Here is a 22,631-nt window from a genome sequence, read left to right on the forward strand (position 1 = left end):
ACTCGAGAACAGCAATTTTATGTACATATCTATTTTATTTATTGGCTTTGTTTACGCCATATCTTTTCATGATTGAGGTACTACTGTCTGCCCTTTCACTTCTGAAGCCTGTGTAGCACAGCCCGTTACTGCAAAGGCATACACCACCTACACAGTTCTCAAGCGGAGCTTGCCGAGAAATGGAAGCCACTACGCCGCGAGCTGGGCATGGTCAGGCAGCTAAAGACTCGCCTCCTTAAGAAAAAAACACAGGCTAAAGGTTTTCAGGTATCTGCAGAACTGAACAAAGAAGGCGGATTAATTTTTGTCTTAACGTAACTGAAAATATACAGTTCACATATAGGATGTCTTTGTCTTTATTTTAAAAAGATTTGTGGAAGACAATGGTTTATCTGAACCTATGGAAGATGGGAATTGCTTATCCTTTTACTACGCTGTTCCTGGGGTATGGCTGACTGTTAACCCTGCCTCTCTTGCAGCAGTCATGCTAGCTGGAATCATTAACTGTGTTTTAACAGCGTAGTGCAAAGGAACTCAAAGTGTTTCATTCAGTTAATTAAAAAGAATTTTAAAATTCTAGTCAATGTTTTGGGACTACAAATATTCCTTGAAATCCTTCCCTCAAGACTACCTAACAGGCGGCAGGACACGGAGTTGAAGCAGGGCAATTAAAGTAAACAGAGAAGACAGGGATTTGGTTATTTATTCTATTGATAGAATCAACTCACATTAGCTTATACCTTAGCTAGCTAAGCTAACATTTGTTCTCCAAGAACAAACGGAAGATGTTGCTGGTCCTTTAAATAAGAGTGTAATTTGCTCCCTTTGGAGCGCTGTGCATCAAGGCAGAGGCTTCTGATAAGTCACGGTTAGTATAATTATTCAGTCGTTTTCCCTGAAGGGCCTCTGCAATGCAGCGGTCCTTTTACTTTTTTTTTCCCCTCCCTGTTAGCAATGCCCTAGTTTGTTCACTGCTGCAGTCCCCCTCCCCTCCACCATCACCACATCATAACAATCTCTAATTGAGAGATTGCCCGCTAACCAGGAGCTCCCAGACAAACTGCAGGAACACCAGAGGCAGTACTCACAGCCACCTTCTGCAGCTCCTCCAAATTCACCAGCACTGAGGGAATTGTCAAACAAGGGTTTTAAAACCTATCCGCTTTGCATGCCACGCCAGAGAGATTGCTAACAGCTGAATATCAATCTCCATCACATCAGTATCGGCTGTACTTCACATGCAACGTGCAGCCTCGGTAGCAGATGAAAAACACCTGCAGACTCTTCCAATACTCAGATGTCAGGCAAACTCAATTTTGATGCCGAGCATGTGCACTTCCTCTTTAAGAGCTATTTCCATTTCTGTTTGCAAGTATGCCTCTACAGCCAAGTCACAAACCTCTCTTTATTCCTGCAAAAACCACAGTGATTTGTCTCTATTCCACTCGTGTCTACATCGTAAGCAGTGATGCCCCAACTTCCTTGAAATGTCCCTCTTGTATGTGGCATGAGAAACACAGCAGCTACAGTCAGAAACCGGAGACAAACCAAATGTCTGTGTTCCGTGGCATTGGGGGCGGGAGGCGGGGAGAGCCAGGACGGATTCGTTGGTCTGCTGCTAATATTAATGGATAACCTTGAACAGCTGCAGATACAGGTACTGTGCCACTGGAATCATGCCTGATGCTACTTTGAAGGAAATTCTGTTTTCTTATTATTTCCCCCCCGAATTGTCTCCAAAAGCATCATCTCAGACCCTGCACACGTACACATGCTGCTCTGCCAGAATCCAGCTAGAAACGGCTCCTCCTCACCTGCAGCGTCACGTTCCACAGACGAACCGCGGATGCTGTCATCGGCAGTGTCAGGGTGCTCAGACTCGACCCACATGGCTAGTCCCTAGGCTCACAGCTGCTAATGGTATGGAGAAAGCTTCTAATGAACGCTTAAATGAAGAAAGCTTCTCCTGTCAGGGCTTCCCAGACAGAACGAGGGAGCCCATCAAAAACCTTTCAAACACCACCTGCCTACACTGACATGTAGCTGGCCTGGATTAAGCTTAAAACTGTTCAGTACTTCTCCAGTTAACAGTTCAAAGTATTTGCCATGTTCATCAAAGCTATAAAATAATGACACAGTAACACATGCTTCAAATCTTTGTAATGACAGCAATATTTTAAAGGCATTAAACTGGTATCAAAAGTAATATCCACGGCAGATTTCCCAAAGCATGTGTTGTATTACAGTTACCGTGTTTGGAGCTAACAGACCAAATAGGATGAGGTTAATTGACTGAGGAGCAAACTGCTCGTTATTTCTCTTGCCTTCAGTATGGCCCTGTGCAAACAACTGCTCCTGTGACTTCTTTTGTGTAACACTTTGTAACATTAATATTAGTTTGAAATCTCTGAAGACAAAGGATCTGACTTTACCATATTTGTCTCCTGTATTTAGCAGAGAAAACAGACACTTAGCAAATGGGTCACCGAGCAGGAGTGTTGGGACTTTGCTAAGCAGATTGCACAAAATGCAGTGCCCCAGCAGCTGGCTCTCCCTGATGAAGAAGATGAAAGCAGTATTACCGCCCTCTCCCAGCCTGTCACAGAAACCAGCTCTTGCCCTGCGTCTCCTTGGTCTGAGTTGAAGCTGCATCTCTCCAGCAATTGCGCTCAGGAAGGGAAATGGAGGTTTCAGGCTCCTCAGTTCCCCTGCTATCCTTCTCATCTTGCTCCTTTATAAAACGCATTTTTGGGGGCATAGGGTTAGCTGAACCTAAAACTTGCACGCACAGAGTTGCCATTCAAATACGGAGCCTGTGTTCCCACCCCTCAGTGTGACATTTAGGCACCAGAGATCTGTTCTGATCAGTTCTGGATTCTTCTGCCAACTGCTTGGCTAAGACCTAATGCTATTAGGGTGTCCATCTCATCCCTGCAAGGCACAAGGGATGCTCTTATGAGTCTAAAAAGGCTGATTGTGGCTGTTATGCGCCAAAGCATGCCTGGCTTGCCGTCAGCACAGACTGCTCTGGCACTGAGACTCCCAAGTGTTTGGCAGAATCTGTATCTGCCCCCTTTGGTGACTCCTAGATAACGAAGTGGGATGTGGACATCACAGCAGTGGCTGACTGTAAAGTCTCATAATTCCTTAAATTGTCTCACCATCTTCCCACTTTCTGCTTATGTAAATATACATTTTTCTAGACAAGCTCAAGTTTCAGAGTCCTCAGGGAAGACAACTGCAGGGCAGATGCTCCTCTCCTGCTAGGTACTGGGCAGTCCCTGTTTTGTCGAAACAATCAGCTTTCTATTGAAAGACAACATCCCTTTGTCTTCTTCCCATCAAATGCAGCCACATTTTGTCCACATCAAAAGAACCAATAAGAAATTTCAGCACGAGGTCTTTGATTAATTGTGCAACAGACCTTCCCCACAGCACAAACTCGCCCCTCTACATCCCTCCCCCACACCAGGAGCTGCTCCTTTCATTCACAGTCCTACCATCCGGTGAGCTTTGTTAAAGAGTATTACATGGTCTTACCATCCAAGGACAGCCAGTCATGCTGGGAGGAAGGCAGGGTTGGCAGAGCTCTGGCTTTGTATTCAAACACCACAGAATTGGAGATGATCTGATTGTTGAAGGCAACTTGCAAAGTCACAAGCCCAGTGTCATGAGCTAAAAGGAAAGAACATGTGGTAAGAGAGACGTCCCCGCAGAAATGCACGGCTAGGTATTATCCTATTGATCTCCCATGCGCTAAATTGCAGGCTGAGAGCAGATGCAATGTGAGCAGAGGGGGTGTTTGACAATATTTTTGTGACTAGACAACTAAAGAGTCCAAAATGCCAATCTGTATTTTCAAACATGAAGGTTGTAAGCTTAAGAGTCATCTAATGGGTTATTTTGGCAGGAGGCTGAATCACATGTGTTCCTAAAGATTACCCAGCCTCACTGCATTTCCAGTGGGAAGCTGGGGCCTAGCAACAAAGTAAAGCTATTCTGCATACACTTGAAGTCACATACTGAGGGCCATCACTATGGAAAATCTCTGCAGGGAGGTTGGAGTTGTTCTCACCCTGTGAGTACCAAGGACAAAGTGCAGCATATAGGCAAATTAAGGGGCAGCAGAGCAGTGAGTGCACCCCCTGAATAACAGTTGTTCTTTAATCTGCTATTTCAAAACTAAAGAAATGCTTAGAACTGTTTCATATAATTATTTTAAAGCTAATTCAGAGCTTCTAAACAATATTCATTGTGATGTATCAAGATCCTAAATTGTTCTTGTCACGGTAAATAGGTCAAAGAAAAAGGAAAAGCTTCTCAATGTTTATGCACTACCTTTCACAACGGGTCCATGAGTTTAGTAAAGATATATACACGACACTATTAGGCTAAGAACTTGCTCTGAAACCACTAGGAGAGAGGTGTTCCTTACCTGGGCAGTAGCAGCGCAGTACCCCTGGCTGAATTAAAGATGCAGGCACTGAGATCTGATCAAACAGACAGCTGTAATTATTGCTGGCTTCCTGCCATGGACCAGTAATTAGGACTTTTACTCCTCCCTGTGAAGAAAAGAGGCAGGGTAAAAACAACATTAGAGAAGAAGCCATCCCCAGAGAGGACCATGCACTGAGATGGCTGAACAGCAAACTGCATCATGAGGGCTAAGGGCAGTGCCAAGCTAACACCAGTCAACACACCAATGCCCCGGTCTTCCAGCACTGTGGGAGGGACGCAAACAGTATTCCATAGCAGAGCATCTTTGCTTCTCTTCACTCGCTCTGTTCCCCACTCCTGCCCATACGCTCAAGTCCTGTGCTTTGCCAGTGGGACCCTCACCACAGACCACTGCCTGCCTTCTGGTCACTCACCAGCTCCGAGATCAGTGATGGCAAACCCCTTCCATGCTGCACGCCAGACACCCCTCCACCAGGCAGCTCCTGGTGCCCCATCCTGCCTCATGCCCGCCATCAAATCACAGAATTGTCTAGGGACCCTTCAGATCATCGCCTCCTCATGCCCACCATGGCCTCCTCGTGCCCCCCATCACGGGCACCAGGCTTGTTTCCTTGCCACTGGAAAGAGCCACAGGTCAGTCACAGCGAGCACGCCGCACACTCGCCATCGCCGCCCCGACCCTGCCGGTGCGGGTGGAAGGCTGCTGATAGGGAAAGGACACAGAAGGTGAGACATCGCCTCCAAAGCCACAACTGGAACCACAACAGGAGCTGGACCATGGCTCCGACAGACTGCGATGTCGGAAGATCTCAGTTAAAAGCAGCAATCGCAGGACCTGCCCTTTCCTGGGTACTGGGAACCGGGTTAAGCAAGTAAGGGTGACACCAGTGGGTGACCCGCAGCGGGGCTGTGTCTGCAGAGCGGCGCTCGGCCGCGGGTCCGGCTGCCCTGGCCGGACCCCGCCGGGCTCCTCTGCCCAAGAGCGCGGCCCCGAGCCGGGCCCGGCCGCTGCTGCCGGCGCGGGGTCCGGGGACACCCGCGCTCAGGCCCGTGGGAGCGGGCCCGGGTCCTCGCGCGCTCTTCGGGGACAGCAGCGCCCGTCGGGGCCTCCGCAGGCCCCAGCCCGGCCCGGCCCGGCCCGGCCCTGCCCTTCCCCGCGGCCGTGCTGCCCTCGGGCGGCCGCCGGCGGCAGCGCGGCCCGCCCGCCCCGGGGAGGCGGCTGCACCGCGGCGGAGGCCGCCAGAGGAGCGCCGGGGACGGCGGGAGCGCCCGGGAGGCCGGAGCTGCCCCCCGGCCGGCCGGCAGCGCCGGGCCCGGGGCCGCGCTCCTACCGGAGCCCGCCTGACCCTCCGGCGGCCGCAGCGAACACCGGCGGCGGCGAAGGGCAGGGGCCGCTCCGAGCTGCCCGCAGACCGGGGCCCGGCCTCGGGGTAGGGCCCCAGGCGGCCAGCGCGACCCTGGACCCGAGCTGGGTTTGACAGACGTTCTGCCGGGCCGTGCAGAGGGGTTTGGCTTCATGGCCTGTGTAAAACAGATACCAAACAAGCTCTGCCAGCAGGAGTCGAACAATTCATTAGTGTAGCAACGGATAACAAAAAAAAAAGGTTTCCATGGTAGCAGCAAAAAAGAAAGATTTGCACCAGAAAGGCTGGAGGTTTGCCGTTAGGGTTTTTTTCTTGATTTTGGGGACCTTCTACACACACAAATGTCAGGCTAACTGTCCAGACAACAGGTACGGCAGAAGCAGTGCCTGTAGCCCAACATAGCCAAACGCCCCCAAAATACCGAGCTTCTTGCAAACGAAGCCTAACCGGGTTCAGTCATTAACAGACCGTCATTGCACTACTGTTCACGTAAAGCAGTCAGTCAGATAACACTAGGGGCGACCAGCGCTGACACTCGAGCTTGTGTCATCTCCAGAAAAGCAGAAGACTGGCATTCAGACCCAATTCCACCATGGCCAAGAGGAGGTAAACTCCAGCTGGTGGTGAGTGGTCGATGGTCAGTGACCACCTTGTCTCAGAGAGGACTCTGTATTTGGCAGTTGGCAGAGGTGAGGCCCCTGGGCATCCCCTGTCCCAGATGGGCCAGTCACCAACAGCGGGTGAGGCTAACGAGCAGTGGGGTGCCTTCAGCTGCCTGCACAGCCACCCTGCTGGCCACCATGGGCTTGTCTGGAGAGAGAGCAACTAAATGGAGGGCAGAAACTCCTCAAGGAGGCTTTTCGTCAGCGCTCATCGGCCATTCCTGCACGCTGGCAACCTCAGTTTCTTTCCATCTGCAGAGGGAACACACATGTTTTCACACCAAGTACCATATTGCAGAACCACTGAATACCATCTCATCACCTGCTCCTCTAACACCATGGTCCTGGAGCTGTCACAGGATAGTCCAGATGATGATTAAGCCACCTTATCTGCTTATTATTGCATATTTCTGCTGCCTCAACCACTAGCAAACTCGCCACCCAGGGGTGTCAGATGTACACTTACTGGGGGTGGTATCACAGGACTGAAAATCAGCGCTAGTCAATGGGAACAGAGAGATCTTTTCCTGAGCAGTTACTTACACATCTCCGTAAGGTAACAGATACAATAGTGCTCCAAGACTGGGCTTCCAAAACCACAAAGGACCATTTTTTTTAATTCAAAGCAACCCGCCTCTCCATTACTGGCTCAAAACAGCCTCTTTCCTCTGGCATTCCTTCACGTCAGCAAAGTCTGTGCTGCTGACATTTGTACCTTGTGGTGCATGTGACTGATTTTGGCTAATCTGTGGGATGGAGGCAAATGCTGAACTCATTAAGGCAATGCAGGTCCGGAATTATTCTGCTGAGAACATCAGAGCCAGACTTAAGGATCAGCTCCAGTTGTGCTAGGTGGCACCATGACGGCATCATGCGGGAAACACTTTGCTTTTCAATGAAACAAAACATTTCTGTTAGGATGCTTCCTAAGTGAAGAAAGGGCCCTGTCAGGGTAATGAAGGGCTTAATTAAAAGTACACTCAGACATTCAAATAGCCTTGGATTCTTTGACTTCTACGAGAAATATTTTAAAAGCCTTGTCAAATTTTAACGAAACAGTCCTTGGGAGCCCTTACTAACAAGCAATGAAAGATAAAGCAGTAAACGTCAATGAGTGAAAGCCCTGGACTTACCTCAGGGTACGACCATTCTGGTGAATAATCTGTCACCATGAACAAGCGCCCGCTCTGCTGCAGCAACCCTAAAGTGCCTTGTGCCGCAGCTGCCGAGACCACCTCAGCCACATGCATGTACGCCATCGTGCTGGCCCCGTTCTCTGTGCTGCTGAGCTGCATGTTGGCCTGCTGAGGGCTGCAGCAAGGAATGCACATTTCAGCCTGGCTGTAGGTTGCTCTGTTACTGTCTTCAGGCTGAGAGAGTCCGGCACTGTCCCCTGACACCAGCTGGTGTCCATAGAGAGCATTGCTCCCACCTTCTACCGATATGAAATCGTTAATTAGATCAGAAAACTGGTTGCTGAAGGAGATGTCAAAGTGGTCCAAGTTAAGCTCCATGTTGGAGGAGTTATTTAAGCTGGGATGGGCCACAGGATAGAGTCCTTGTACCATGTTTCCTTGGAGAATAGGGAGATTGTTCCCGTTCCTGATGCCCCCGTTGGCCTCAGGCTGCAAGTAGTGTTCTGTGCTGCAGGCCTGAAGATCCCCTGATTTAAGCAGATTTTCGTTCCCTTCTGCCTGCTGGGACGTCTCCATGGGAACTTCAGCTTCTGCAGTCATAGCCTGGAAGTTTGCTTGGAACTGCATGAGCTGGAGAGAAGAGGAGGACTCTATTCTGGTTTCCACTGTGCCATTACAATTGGAAGTGGTTTGGGAGGAGGACTCTGTTTTCACACTGGGGATTCCTAACGTGCTCACAAATGAGCCACTTGTGTCATTCAAATTGTTGTGAGCGTTTTGCTCAAGGGGAAGAGGTTTGCTGGCATCCTGCAGAAAGAAGCTGGGGGAAGGTGTCTGATGAACGTGAGGGCTCTGGACAGTCTGATTGAAGCTGGAAGAATAGTCCTTGTTGGAGTCAATGGCACTGAAGTCCATCTGCTCCAGGGTGGTACTTGGGCTCAGACCTCCTCCAGATGGAAGCAAACCTGAACCAGTAGTGAGGGTGAGAGTGTTAGATGCAGAAGTGGAGGAAAATGCTTCTTTGGACATCTGTTGTTCGAAAGATGTGTCCTCAGTTTTAATTTCTTTTGTAAGGGTTGTATTGAAGTTGAAGCTACGTTCTGTTGTGGGTGACTGCCTTATGTTGGTACTGATGCTGTCACTTTTCATTCCTCCTCCACCATAAGTCTGCCCTTGCTTGGGATTGTTAAGAAAACAGTCTGGGTCAAAATTCATGGTGGTTTCTGGAATTTTTCTGTTTCCATCTAAAGTTGTGGAGAGCACAAGTTCCTCGGAGACAGTGCTGGGTAGCATCGACAAGCTCTCTGAACTGCCGGTTGTTGGAAAAGCAAATTTGTGTCCATCTGAACTCACAGCAAGTACCAGTCCTTGTGCAGCTGCATCTGAGGACAGAAGGTGTTGATTGGGGCCGGAGGTGGGTGACATGGTATACACAGCTTCACTGGTGACTTCGGACATAAATACGGTGGCACTTTGTGACAAGCTTCCCATAACTGAAGCTACAGCCATACTGGACACACCAGTGACGGCTGGGCTATCCGCCATATCCGGGTCGCTATTTAATCCACTGCTGATGGACACGGGAGAATTCTGGGTCGTGTCGGGGACCTCCACCTGGTTGGTGGAAGAAACCTCAGTGCTGTTTTGATGGAGCAACACCGGTTTTGCCACTTTGCCGTTCCTCTTCTCTCGGCTGGAGGCCTTGCCATGGCTGTGCTCGTTCTTGCCTTCAGAGACATCGTTATTTTGTACCTCTGAATGAGCGCTGTACCCACCTGTCCTTGGTTCGACCTTTGGTGATATGATGCGATGTTTGGCACTGTTACACTTGTGATGCACACTGCTTCCTGCCCCTGTGCCAGAAAACAACATTTGCCATTCAGTAAATGCAAAATTAAGAGGATGCTAGCTACGTCTCTCATGGCTGTACCAAGAGAGAGCTGTGCTTACGCACTTGTGTGCGTGTGAGAGAGCGCGAGCACACGTATGGACGAGCAAGAGAGACCTTGGAAATAAAATTAACTTCTTGCAAGTGCCAGATTTACAGCTCTCTTTCCATTTAATGCCTAGATCCATCGCGTGCAATGACAGCAGCCACAAAACAGGCACCTGTGCACCCTTCATCTCACCCCGTGTAGCACCTACCCCCTCCCCCCCCGCCACCAGACAACACGTTAGGAGGAGAGGAATCGGCATCTATGACAAGTTTTGGAGTTATTTAAACATGGCCGGTCTCAGTGCAAAGTCTGCAAAGCGAGGGCTGTTGCTGTCAGCCGTGGGTTTCTGCCTTGCAGGCCCTGCTTCTTCTGCACCACGGAGGAGACCTCAGCCCCCCACAACACAGATGCCCGGCTCTTCACGCTGGCTGACATCGGGTCTTTTGACAACCGCTCTCGTGGGCTGGATGCTGACGGGTAATCTGGAGGTGACAGATGCCATATCGTGCTCCTGTCCCCAGCATCACCCTGCCATCTAGATTGCAACCCTTCTCCTCTTGTCATCATTGTGCCTATTACAGCTGCCAATCAAATTATTAAAGTACTACATTAGCCTGCACAAAGAAAGCTTTCCCTCCCATAAGGATGGTGATGTGTTTCTCTTGTTCTAAGCCGCTCATACGCTCACAGATAAACATTTTGTACTTTGAGAGGTCGCACGCAGAGCGCAGGATTAGTATCGGGGCAGCTGAAGAACGCTCAAGCAAAGGTCACCAGAAGACAACCCTCCACGGAGTTCAGCCAGGCAGTGCCTTTGCTGGCCGACAGACGATGAACATCACCTGAGTTCCTGGCAGCTTGGAAATCAGGTAGGATGAAGTAAATTCTGTCTGCAAAGGCACCTTAGCCACAAACTCTGGTGCAGGGACTGCTTTTGTTGTTGAAAGAACAGCCCATGAATTTTTGATGTTTCTTTCCTTAATTGATTCATTTTTCCTAGAATGAGGTAAGAACATTAATTATGGTACCGCATAATGACTAAAGGGGGAAAGAAACCTCCTCCTTATAGCTAATAGCTACAATTATAAATGCCATCTTCTGGGTAACATAAAGCCTCTGTGTAGCCGCTGCAATTTGCTAAATCTTTTGTTCCTTGCCCTTGAAGGGGAACCTCTCTATTATGTGCTCAAGATTTGAATCAGGTCGCTTAAAGTAGTTCAGGACGGTGCTTTTGAGACTAAACGCAATATTAAATCTCTCTATTCTCCCAGGCACAGAGATGAGCAGGAACAAGGGAGAGGCTTTCACACTGCCGTCTCTGCGGGTGACAGTAAGGAATTGGGGACGTATGTGTCAATGTGAGAGCCCTCACAAAACAAAGCGATACTGTTATGTTAAAAAGCATGCAGTAGACTTAGCACAAGACAAAACATCAAAGGGAAGAATAAAAGGATTCGTGTTCAGATCTGCAAGCCCGGATCAAATGCTGAGCCTTAAGGGTTGAATTTTAATCCAAACTCAGGTATTTCAGAGGTCATCATTCTTACTTAAAATCTGGATTGTATAATGCAACTGCCCCCCCAAAAAAGAAAAAAGAAACCCTTTGAAGCACTGACAGCTTTCCTCTATAAATTTCACTAAAGACTAATTAATGTGTCACGTATTTTACTTGACCAAAGTATACTAGGAAGGGGGGCTATAAAGCAGATGACTTGGAAGAGTGAATCACTTGGCTTCCCACTCTCTAGATAAATTGAGAATACTAAGGATGCTGTTTCTTGCTGTCGTAGTCTCACTCAAAACAAAGCCCTATTCTTTTACAGGAAAGAAATCTCTCATATTTTCACAATACCTAAGTAAAGCCTCTCTTAGCCCAGTGATACCTTGTAATTAACCACCTGAGCACCTTTTCTTCAGCAAAATGGGCTGCGGGGCAAGGAGTTCAGAGCATGAAGTTAGAAGAATGTCAAATTTTGAGGCTTCATTAACAAAATTTGGGCATGTAGAAAAGAATATGCCTTTTTGAGCAGGTCATGTATAGAGAGCACTCATTAGAACTTGCACGTTACAAAGCGTTGACATTTTTTCCAGCAGTTCCAGCTGCATCTTTTAATGCTCAAGACTTCTTCTGTCACCTCTGAATTCCAGCACTTCAGTACCGCAAGCCCTACCCCGAGTCCGGACCGAGCTGCGCTCGTTCTGTGCCCTGCCGAGGGACTCACCCAAGGTACCAGTGCAGAGACAGTTGTGTGTCCGGGGCTGCGGTTTGGTCTGGTGGCTGTCGAGGATCTGCTGCACGAGCTGTTCCACCGAGAACCCTGAACTGCTGTTTCCATTGCTGCATGTCCACTTGATGCCATGAACTGCAAAGAGAACAGTAAAACTTCCTGTCAGAAACTTCCACGACAGGCCAGAAACCATCAAAAGCCACTCCAAAAGAAGAGCAGAAACCCACTCCTGCAGCTTGTTCTCGGAACTGAAGGAGACCTATAAAGTGCGACAGTAATGGTTATTGGTTTACTATTCTCCCTGATATCTATAGGCTTCCAAATACGATCCCTGGATTAGGTACATGCAGAGGAAGAAAAACCTCAGTAGAATATCTTTCTCTATTTCAGTTTGCTGTTAATGGTGTCTCTCTAAGCTGAAAAATTGCAAGGACTATCTGTATAGTGCACGTAACCTTCATTAAAAACCTGAAAACTACTTGTGTTTCATGGAAGTAAAACAGTAAAATTCCAAGGAGCATTTTAGATTCTTTTTCTGTCTAATGTGAAAACAAAGTTAGTTTTACAATAAAATCAGCAGCCAACAAAACGCCAGTATAATAGCAAATACAAACCTTTTGCCAGGTCTTTGTTGTGAGATCCTGGTTGGCGAAAGCGAAGACTGACTTATTTTTTGGGAGTCACTAACAGACACTGCGTGAGCTCCTCCTCAGACCTGGACAACTTTTTAGGAACTTAGGAAAACGGACGGGAAGGTGACATGGCAGAACATGTTGCAAACTGAAGGTCCCTTTTCCTGGGGGCTCTTTTGGCCCGTTGGCTATTTAAATAAGAATGCTAAACTGCACGCATATAAATTTGAATAAAGGCACGCTCTCAGGATTTTTTAGATGCAGATTTCCACATAATAGTGATATACTCAACCTGACTTACAATGGAAATAGCATTTATAAAATATTTTCTCCGTAATTAGTGACTCAAAGCATCTTCTGTCTCCTTTAATGTCTCTCTGAGCAATTTATATGTGCATATTATTTATTTATCCTTTGCGTGCACTAGAGCTCACTTGCAGTTTTTGGAAAGTGCTGGTTGGTGGCAACATCATTTCCAAGACATCCCCATCCCTGGCAGCTCAGGCCTGAAGCGCTGCTTCTGGTCAGGAGCGTCTCTGTCACACTCCAGCAAAGCACCTTCCTTGCACGTTGTATTCTAAAAATCCTTCACCAGAACATACCGAATCCAAGTTAAAAGTCCCACGGACTTTGGTTTTGTAGGATTAAGCTCTAAATGCACAGATCCCCACATGGTGAAGGTCCTCGCTGCGAGGCTGTGAAATGCCGGCAGCAGCACGTCGGGCTGAGCACCGCAGTGCAGCTGGAAGCGCCTGCAGACTCTGGAGCCAGGAGCTGAAAGCTGCTTCGTGCGAGAAGATCAGAAGCAAAGGAGGGCACATTTATGACGGCTAATGACCATCGTCAGAGAGGCAGGATATCGCGTGCACCTCCTGCTGTCCTCTTTGATGCTGATTATTTGGTACGCCGTAAGCAGCCGGTGGAACAGAGCTTCTGCATCTGCTCTGTGAAGTGGTTCTATGGCTTTTTTTGTCACCTGTTGCTGTGTTGCCTCATCACCCACTGATGTTACTTTGCCTAACAGCATCTCATCTTGGTCTAGTTTTATAGTACAGAATCCGTATTTTTATTGGCCAGGCCCGATAACTTGCAGAAATACTGTAAATAAGGTTTACAAGTATTCTTCCTCATATCACTATTTAAAGTGCTGCAGTTAGTTTAGTAATGAGTCCCTTTATGCTTGCTTGACAACTACATTTATTGTTATTGTACCCAACTGATTTTGCTTTCTAGTACGTTCACAATTTTGAATTTCCTCTTAACACGCAGTATCTGTTATGTCTAAGTTTAAGTGTATATATGCTTACCACTTCAGTACCTCCGCTCACATTCATTTTATTATTCTAGATACATTATTCTGTCACATGTGACATTATGCCTAATAAGTTGTTCAAATAGCAGTTTTGCAAAAAATACATTGACAGTGAGATTAAAATGCAGTAACGTATTTGGAATACTTTCGGCTATACTATATAAAGTTACTGAACTGTCATTATTCAAACTTTGCCTGAAGTTCTTTCCGGTTACTTTAGAAATGCTTTGCTAAAGAAGTGAGCTCAGACACGTGTTGCTAGACACAGAAAGCCTATTTTTCAGCAGATTGGCAGGGTTTGCTCCCCACTGCTGCTAAATCCTGCGATGAGCAGCGTATTATAGGGGGCAAGTCTGGGAAGTGAATCACGTCTCGTGGCTGGTGTATTCACGATGATGGTTCTTACGTCTGAATCAAGCTGTGAGCTGGAAGTTAAGACATATCGGACGGCTTTATAGCTGGACACCTATAGTAGCACGCCTATCATTTCCAGGCCCTCCCAGTATAACAAAGCCCCATCGTGGATCTATTGCTGCTGCGGAAAGGTCCTTCTCTATCCTCGCTCCAGCTGATCCTGATGGCTCCGGCTCCAGCTTCTGTCCACGCGGTGTGACTTTGTTTAGTGCTTACGCTCCCTGTATGTTATGAAGGTTTTAAAATAAAAAGCCAGCGAAGGGTGACAGATTGCAAAGAAATAATGTCTGGATGCTTAATGCAAATTACCCACTATATTGGCACATCCAAAATGCAGATTTTCTCCCTCCCCTTTTTAAAGAAAAACTCCTGTGAGCTGGTGAGTTGTTAGCACTGAATACCAAATACTATCAAAATAGCTTTTAACATGTCACGCTTGGCTTCCTGACACATAATGAATCAGCAGGAAAGGAGATTTTTATAGGGAAGAAAGTGCATTATGAAAGGAAGGTTAATAAAAAGCATACACACATGCTCTTCCTGTTTCTTAGTGGTTCAAAAAGTGAAACCGCTGCAGAACTATGCTTGATTAAATACAGTTGTAATGTAGGAACACAAAAAAAGGATAAAAGGATTGAAGCTCAACAAAAATTCCGGGAAGTATTTTAATCGGGTTTCTGTTCAGACTCCTCCTGCACTTCCTTATAATTTAAAATGAAAGCTGTGAACTGCTACAGCGCTTCCCTTTCCAGTGATATCACGGATGGGTCTAAAAGCTGCTGCTCTACAGCAGCAACATATCCCTTGCCACGCAGCCTCCGCACAGCGCCTGCAGCACTGAGGCACCCAGTTACTGGTATTTCGCTGGGCGCTGGGAGGAGAGGAGTGGGGACGGACGAAGATCCACAATTCAGAGTGCTGGTGCTGCTCCCAGCAGAAGTGCCTCCCACCCCTCTTTGTGAGAACAGGCTCACAGCTTTCTTCTCTTTCTTCCCTTGGGAAGAAAAGACAATAAAAATGACCTTTCCAGTATCGGCCCAGCAGCTCTCCGTTCATTAGCGCCGTCGGGACTTTGTCTGACCATCAACAGCAAAGGGAAGAAAAATGATCTAGATTTCCAGCAAAGCAGCTTAGAAGCCAAAGGAAACTCGCACACAGGAAAATACGATTGTCCAGGTTTCTTACAACACCCTGGCTATTTCTGCCTCCTGCTGCTGCTGCCAGTACTCCGTCCTCTGCAATTACCCGCTCTGCAGCAATTACCCGGTCTGCAGCCCTTCGGTCCTCAGGTACCCTCCTCCTCCCATCACCTCAAGCCTGCCCTGTCTCTAGACCGAACACCCTCAACGGCTAAAACCCCAACCACTTCCCTCTCTGTGGTTTCCTCCACCCTACAAGCAAAACTTGTCACTAAAATACCTTCCCCACATTTAAATCTGACCATTTCATCCTTTCGAATGCATTTTACACTTCCTGTCTCTACTCCAAAGCTCTCGCGCTTCTGTATCCCATAGGTTCAACACAGCTTACACATATACGTATATGCACGCTACACAGTAAAGCCATTCCCTACACCCTACACCCAAGGGCATTCCTTGCCCCGTTTTGACAGGTAAGGGCCCGTCTTTTGTTTTTTGAATAACAACAATGACATCCCGCACATGAAACAGGTAAGTTGGACAGGCTGACAGCACTGGAATATTTAGAATATTCAAGGTCAGGCTTCTGTTTGTATCTCCCTCTTGATGTATCTTGGATGTCTCGCCGCAAACCTTCCTGTCAGAGTCCTGCCCTCGTCTGCTCCTGACCGACACAAAACACTCTGAAAATCCTGCAAGCGCTCACCGTAGCGCGAGCGGGTCCTTTGTCCCAGTGCCTGGATGGGAGCAAAAGCCCGGCCTTGTGTCCTACATCAACCCCACCAACTGTGGACACTGGGAGGCTGTTTCCATGGCAATGGTCAATTGGAAATGGCAGCCTCGTCCCTTCAATTTTCACCACGTTGGTGTTGACAGAAGTAAAGGCCTTGCTCTGATTTCTCAGTTTGGCTGGAGGAGATTTTCATTAGATTGATCCATTCGTATCCAGACACCCACACACGATTCAGCTCTGATTCTCCAGCCCTCCACGTCCACTCGTTATTAGTTACGAAGGACAGATTTCTGGAGCCTCGCCACTGGTGATACAGGTGGGGAAGATCACCCTGCACGTTTGCTGTACCTTTGTGACACTTCCTGAACTTTAATACCTTTGTAAGAACTCGTAGAGACATTTCACTCTTGTCCGTTCTTCAAGGAGAACTCTTTCCTCCAAAATGAGACCTTTCCTTGACGGTTTGCTCAGGCGCAGCCGGAGGCTCCACAGCAAGCGGGAAGCGCGTGAGGCTCAGCTGCCCTCAGGAGGGTGCGACTCTTCTGGAGCTGCTGGGAGTGAGACTTGTGCGACTCCTATTTACACCTAAAGCCGTTTTTACTTGCAGCCACCCGAAGCTCAGGGCTGCTGGCACAGGGAAGGCAGAGCCGCAGCCCTTCTCCTGAGCCTACACGGGGCCCGCCGGCAGCGAAAGCCCAGGGCGCCGCCGGTTCCTGCCTCTGACCCGCTCCGTGGGGACAAAGCTGCTGCCGCGGGCCCCGATTCCTGGGGCCGCGCATGGAGCGGTTACGGCTGGTCCCGGCCGAGCTCGGCCTGGCCAGTTCGCGGGGCTCGGCCCCGGCAGCGGCCCCCGGCCCCGCTCCCTCCGCCCGGGGCTGCGGCGCCCGCCCGCGCCGCCAGGTGGCGCCAGCGGATAAGGAACGGGCGGGAGCGGCGGGGGCGCGCGCGCACGGGGGATCCGCGTTTAATGATAGTAGTGGTAGGATTAGACATTTTTTTTTCTTTAAATTTTCTTGCTGGGCGGTTTTGGGGGAGAAAATTCTTCCAGCGCCCCCGGCTCTTCCGCCGGGCTCCCGGCCCCTCCCGCGGCGCCGCCCGGCCGGCCCCCGCCGTGCCCCGCGGTCCCGCTGGCGGTCGGAGGCCACCCCGGACACGCGGACAATTATCATCGTTGTTATTAAACATCCCGGTGGAAGCGCCAGGGCAAGAGGACGCCACCTTAGTAGATGCTCTAGCACCGAGTCCGACAGTTCCTACGGCGGAATGCTGAGGGCAGACGAAACACTCCGGAGGAGCAGAAAGCCAAGGCTGGGGTGCCCATGGCATCCGCAGAGAGGTTCCGTGATTCCTGCACCCGGCTTAAGATCCAGCTTCTAGGGGGACAGCAAACTATTTGGTTTACCTTTCCTCAAGTTAATGCCCATTACTGCCAACAGTCTGGTTCGTTACTACCAGCACTCCATTTCAGCGGGTGGGATTATTTCACTGTGGTATCTCCAAATGCAGTTGAAAGACTGCCCAAAGCACCAGGCGAAAAACGCCTCCTAATTTTGTTGTTTTGGCGAAGTGGAACTTCCTACAAGAGGCAGAACTCACCCTTGAGTGAAACCACGTTTCCTAAGGAGAGACACGGGAACAAGCTCCTCTGGGGACAAAGGCTGCTGCGGATCTAAGAGGGAGCGGAAAGGTGCAGCTCCCGCACATGGTCCACGTTTAGAGCAGCGCATTGCAGTAACGGAAGGGGTAAGGGACACATTTGGGTGAGAAGATGAGAAATGGAGCAGGCGGCTAATCCTGGCCATGCAGCTCATGCGAACAGAGGTACTCAAAGTCCCCGTGGCCAGTGGGACCTAAGAACCTACTATTGTATTCTCTTCTTAATAAAAAACCACAGCCAATTTTAGTAACGTAAATACTATTCCAGCAAAAGTGGACATCTGCATTACTAAAACCAAACTCTTTTAAGAATTTAAGTCACTTTTTACATGGAGGTCAGTTGGAATTAAGCTGGCAAGCTTTGGTTTCCACTGAGGGTCACTTTGTATCTCTGACAAACCCTTTGGGGAATGGCAAAAATCATCCCATATAGCATTTTTGTACAACTGATCTTTTAAGATTAAATATAAAAGAAAACCTTAAACACAATTATTGAAATTGAATATAAATTTAAGTCAAGATAAAAATATCCAACAACTCAATTCTTCGAATTGCATTAATGCCCATTACTGCTATTTAAACTTCGTTCTGGGCTACAAGCATGTAATACCCCCTCCGGTTGTCACCGCACAGGGCTGCAGTTTCAGGTCACCTCCAAGAGCCCCAGAGCATTTAATTCGCACAGAAAGAAGAGAGAGAACTGGTGACCCCGGGGAGAGGCAAGGGCTGCCCAAAGGTTTTGGGTCTGGCGGGTGCCATGCGAAAGCTCCACTTTCCCCGGCTGCGTCTGCGCGCGGGCGGCAGGAGCCGGAGCAATCAGTTTCCAAGCAGCAGAGGAATGAAAAAAGCTTTTTTCCGAAAGAAAGATAGCTCTTAATTATAGTGGACCTGAAACAAGGATTGCAACGTAGCACCAGCTGTGAGCCTGTAACTCATACTTTGCCAGCTGAGGGATGAGAAAGCCAAAAGGGGATGATTTGGAGAAACCCCCAACATGAGCTGGCCCACAATTTGCTGATCATATGGAGTTTATATACAGAATTCTGCTGTGCTGGATTCTGCCACTGCATTTTGCTTTTACCACCAGATGCCTCTAAGGACATCTGCTAATCTGTTCAGAGAAATCTCAAAGCAAGACTATAACGGGGCACAAGAGGGGGGGGGGAACTGTAAGCAATGCCAAATTGAGGCCCATTCTTCATACCAGACATCCTGAAATGACTTACAGGTGTCTCAGACAACATTCCTGCAGAATTTTCATCTATTATCGCTGTTCATTTTGCATAATGTCCCAGAAGGTTGCATCCGCGCAGCAGCAACGCGCATGACGACCCTTTTGGTTCGGATAACCCATCAGGATGCTGCCGACAGTCAGATCACCCCAGCTCTGCCACCGAAGCAGGGTGTTCAGTGGGGGCTTCACAGCCCTCCCTGTGCTCCCCAACAGCACTTACAGCGTGAAGACAAGGTGGCCCATCTCCTAGCCTGGAAGGAGGTAAGAGTCACCCTGCTGGGGCCACGAACGGCGTATCCAGCCCTTCCGGGCTTGTCTGCTTCAGTCCCAAGGGCTGCGGTCTGACCAGCCAATGGTGACAGTCCAGACAGGACGAGGTGGTCACGGATGTCCCAGCATGAAGGCAGGTAACAAATGCATCAGAACTAAACCAAAAATGCAAAGCTGTGAAGACTGAAGTCAGGGTGATTGATTAATTAATTATTTATGGTCTCAACTCAGTTGGAGATGTTGAAAAACCCCCAAATCCTCAGAGCATCTGCAGTGAGTATTTACCTTTCATAGATGTTCAGATGGGTTAATTTCAGTCCCTTAATTAGTTCACAGACCAGTTCTGTTAGAACGAGCTAATGGCGTTTCCATAAAGCTCTCAGAGCTGTACGGCCACCCTGGAAAGGTATTTTTTCACCCATAACCACCAACGCCAGCAGTCACAGCATCAGGAACAACCACCTCAAAAGCCCATCAAGGAGCCTTGGGATCGCAGAGGTCTCCTCCGAGACCAGGACAGGAGGAGCCACCCCGCAGCAGCCCAGACCCCCGCGCACCGCCCCGCTCTCGGGTGCCCGGCGCTTGTGCCTGTCCCGGGGCCTGCTGAAGCCTGGACTGACTTTGGGGTGATGCTGCGGGGAAGGAAGAGGGAGACGAGTGAATTATGGATGCGAGAAATGTGAGCAAACGCCCTGCTCATCCCAGTTGGGGTGTCTCTGCATTTCAGGAAAAACGGTTTGATGTATTTGCCTGGCTCGGAACTCTCAGACCGATGCCTCTCTCCCTGCCAGCCATCTGCCACATCACTTTTAGTCCTCCAGGCACACATGGCCAAGAGAACACGCTCCCAGCCTCCGGCTGCCACTCCGCTGACTCTCTGCTATCCTACACTCTGATATAAAAGCTGTAATACCTGACAGAGGTCAACAGCTTTAGTAGCTGACTCCGGTCTAGGCTGAGTAGGGCTTGAAGGAACAGCACTTGTTCTCAGCGAGGCAAGAACTGGATGCCGTCACGAGCCTCTGACCAGGGGGAGGCATTTTCCCCCAAGGCAGAACTAGAATCCGCTTCTCCTCCTAATTCTGCACGACACCAATGGTCTGAAACAGGATGCGAAACCCTTCCTGCCGGTACAGCATTTGGCCTCGGACCTCCACGCACACCCTGGCTGTATCATCACTAACTTGTCTTAAACGTGAAATTCTTATGAGAACAAAAGAATCAACAAAAGCCTCACACAGCTTCCAAGATCAGAGGAATAAACCTAGATGAACCACAACATGGAACAGGTAGAAGGGTGAGGCTGTCACTTCACCAGCGACACAACGCTTGGATTAAGTCATTGACAAACCTGCTTTAGGGCAGAGAAATTTGGAAACATCAGGCAATCAAACTGTGAAGCCTGTGAAAGAATGTGATTAATGCAAAAATGTGATGAAACTAATGCGCTTGGCTCCAGAATTTCATGGCACACCCAATACTGGAACCAAATCTGATGGCTTCTTGGCGAGCAGTGCCCCTCTGTGTTCCCTGAACACGGTTATCCGTGTCCTCTGTCTTCTAGGTCTGATCAGAATCTAAAGCTTTTATTTTAGCTACACTTCCAAGGATGCGTTTCCCAGGATATGTACCCATAAACAGAGACGTGTGCATGCATATATACTCTGAATAATTGTGCAGAATCTCACTCTTCCCTCCTGAGACATAAAAGAGCCAAGTGTTATTAAATTTACGGCAAGTTTGTTGTAGTTTTCACATAATTTTCTTGATGCACTGCAGCTTTTTTAACAGGCTGCCACTTCCTCTCCTGTTTAATGTTAAGGTACTTGTCCAGTCTCAGCTACCCCTTCAACATCTTGGATTTCTGTCTAAGGTTATTGGTCCCGGGGGCAATATTTAGTTTAGCAAATGCGTCATTTTCTCTCTTCTGCCCTCCAACTTCGTGTGGGAAAGGAACACAGGGGTCTGCAGAGCTCGGGATGCAACAAAGGAGCGGGGCAAACTCAGACTAGCGATGCTGCGGTCGGCGCGAGGCCGATCGCTCACTGATGGTGCAGAGACATCAGAATGTACTTCATGGCTGTGACCTCCAATTATGGAAAGCTGGGCATGACACCAGCATCCCCCTGGGGGCAGGGGTGAGGGGGGAAAGCAGACCTGGTATTTGTTGACTCAGACGTGAGCACCTAGGTTTGGTATTGTGGCTCCCGCAGTTAATTTTCTCTCGCTTACAGACCCACGTTATGCCTCATCTTTCTTTCACTGCAGAAAGGCGTTTGTGTGCATATGGGGACATAGTCTCCAGAGGAAGACGTACAGTATAACTGTGGTGTGAAAGAAAATACACTCCAGCGCGGGTGCAGAGAACGCCACAGAGCTGCCTGTTTGCAGAGCAAACTTCCCGATGGCTCCGCGCACCTCAGCAGCCTTCTCTGCAGACTGCAGAGCTCGGGACAGCAGCAAGGGATACCCACCCTGGAACATCCTGCTCCACGGAGCCCACCCGTGAACGACAGCAACCCATTCCCACCTGACGCTGAACCTCACAAACATGGAGTGCCCCCGGGGAGACCTCCCTGCCGAAACTGCCGAGGGTCTCTGTGACCCAGTAGGTGCCAACAAATGGTGCGTGAAAACGCAAGACCACAGGTGCATTTTTTTTTCCCAGCACGCGGAGGGGACCTTTGCAGGGATATGACCTTTCTGGAGACAGCCTGGGCAGGTCCCACGCTATGCATCCCAGCAGTGTTGGACAGTGGAAAGAGAGAAAGAGCATGCAGACGTAAGTTGATTTTGACAGTGACAAATGACTCCTTTGCAGGGAAGGTTGGTGGCAGTGAGAGACATCGTTATCTAGATCAACCCTTTGTAAAGAAAAAGAGCAAAAAGCCTCCAGATACTCACACATCGGTTTGAGCTGCCCGATGAGTTCCTCTTTTGTCCACTTTGCCCATTCCTTCTTGTCGGTGTTGATGGAGCACAGGATGGGGCCGCACGGTTTCCCGCAGTCCTCGATGGCGGGGACGTTCAGGTAGTGCACCAAGACGATGTCTGGGTTCTGCGGGGAGAGCACAGCAAAGGTTACGTCGTTAGGCCTCTTCCCTCCGCTCAGGGGTCTCTGCGTTTACCTTCCTCATTAAAGCTATGACAGAAAGCGTCATAATTAGATGCCAGTGTGTGCCAGGTTTCCCCGAGACCAGAGCTGCTCCTTAGAAGAGGTGCCAAAAGACAAGGCACAAGAGCGCGCAGGTTCCCCCGCCCCGGGGGCCCTGTGCTTCCACCTCTCCTGCTCCCGCGTGCCCAGGCCAACCTTCTCCAGCCCACGCAACGCCCGGAACGGGCAAGAGTCCTGCCAACACCGCTCGCAGCAAACACCAGGCAATCTGCTTTGGGTTAAGGGACCTGCGGTCTGTTTGATCCAATGCTTTCCATCAGTTCTGGTCCACACTGGGCTAT

General features: G+C 49.1%; 1 protein-coding gene across 3 annotated transcripts in view; it reads right to left on the reverse strand.

Annotated features, from left to right (window-relative positions):
* The window catches only part of CAMTA1 (calmodulin binding transcription activator 1), a 292,757-nt gene that overhangs the window by 37,912 nt on the left and 232,214 nt on the right, over window positions 1–22,631 (reverse strand). For 2 of the 3 annotated variants that reach the window (XM_054222808.1, XM_054222805.1), the window contains 5 exons: window positions 22,080–22,233; window positions 11,780–11,920; window positions 7,618–9,473; window positions 4,436–4,562; window positions 3,541–3,675 (listed from right to left, as the gene is read on the reverse strand). In XM_054222808.1, coding sequence (XP_054078783.1) covers window positions 3,541–3,675; window positions 4,436–4,562; window positions 7,618–9,473; window positions 11,780–11,920; window positions 22,080–22,233 — 2,413 coding nt within the window. Of the gene's footprint in view, window positions 1–3,540; window positions 3,676–4,435; window positions 4,563–4,700; window positions 4,718–7,617; window positions 9,474–11,779; window positions 11,921–22,079; window positions 22,234–22,631 lie in introns of those variants that run through there. The other variant, XM_054222807.1, reaches the window with a different exon arrangement.

The sequence above is a fragment of the Rissa tridactyla genome, chromosome 16 (genome assembly GCF_028500815.1).
Source record: "Rissa tridactyla isolate bRisTri1 chromosome 16, bRisTri1.patW.cur.20221130, whole genome shotgun sequence".
In the NCBI taxonomy this organism is placed as follows: Eukaryota; Metazoa; Chordata; class Aves; order Charadriiformes; family Laridae; genus Rissa; species Rissa tridactyla.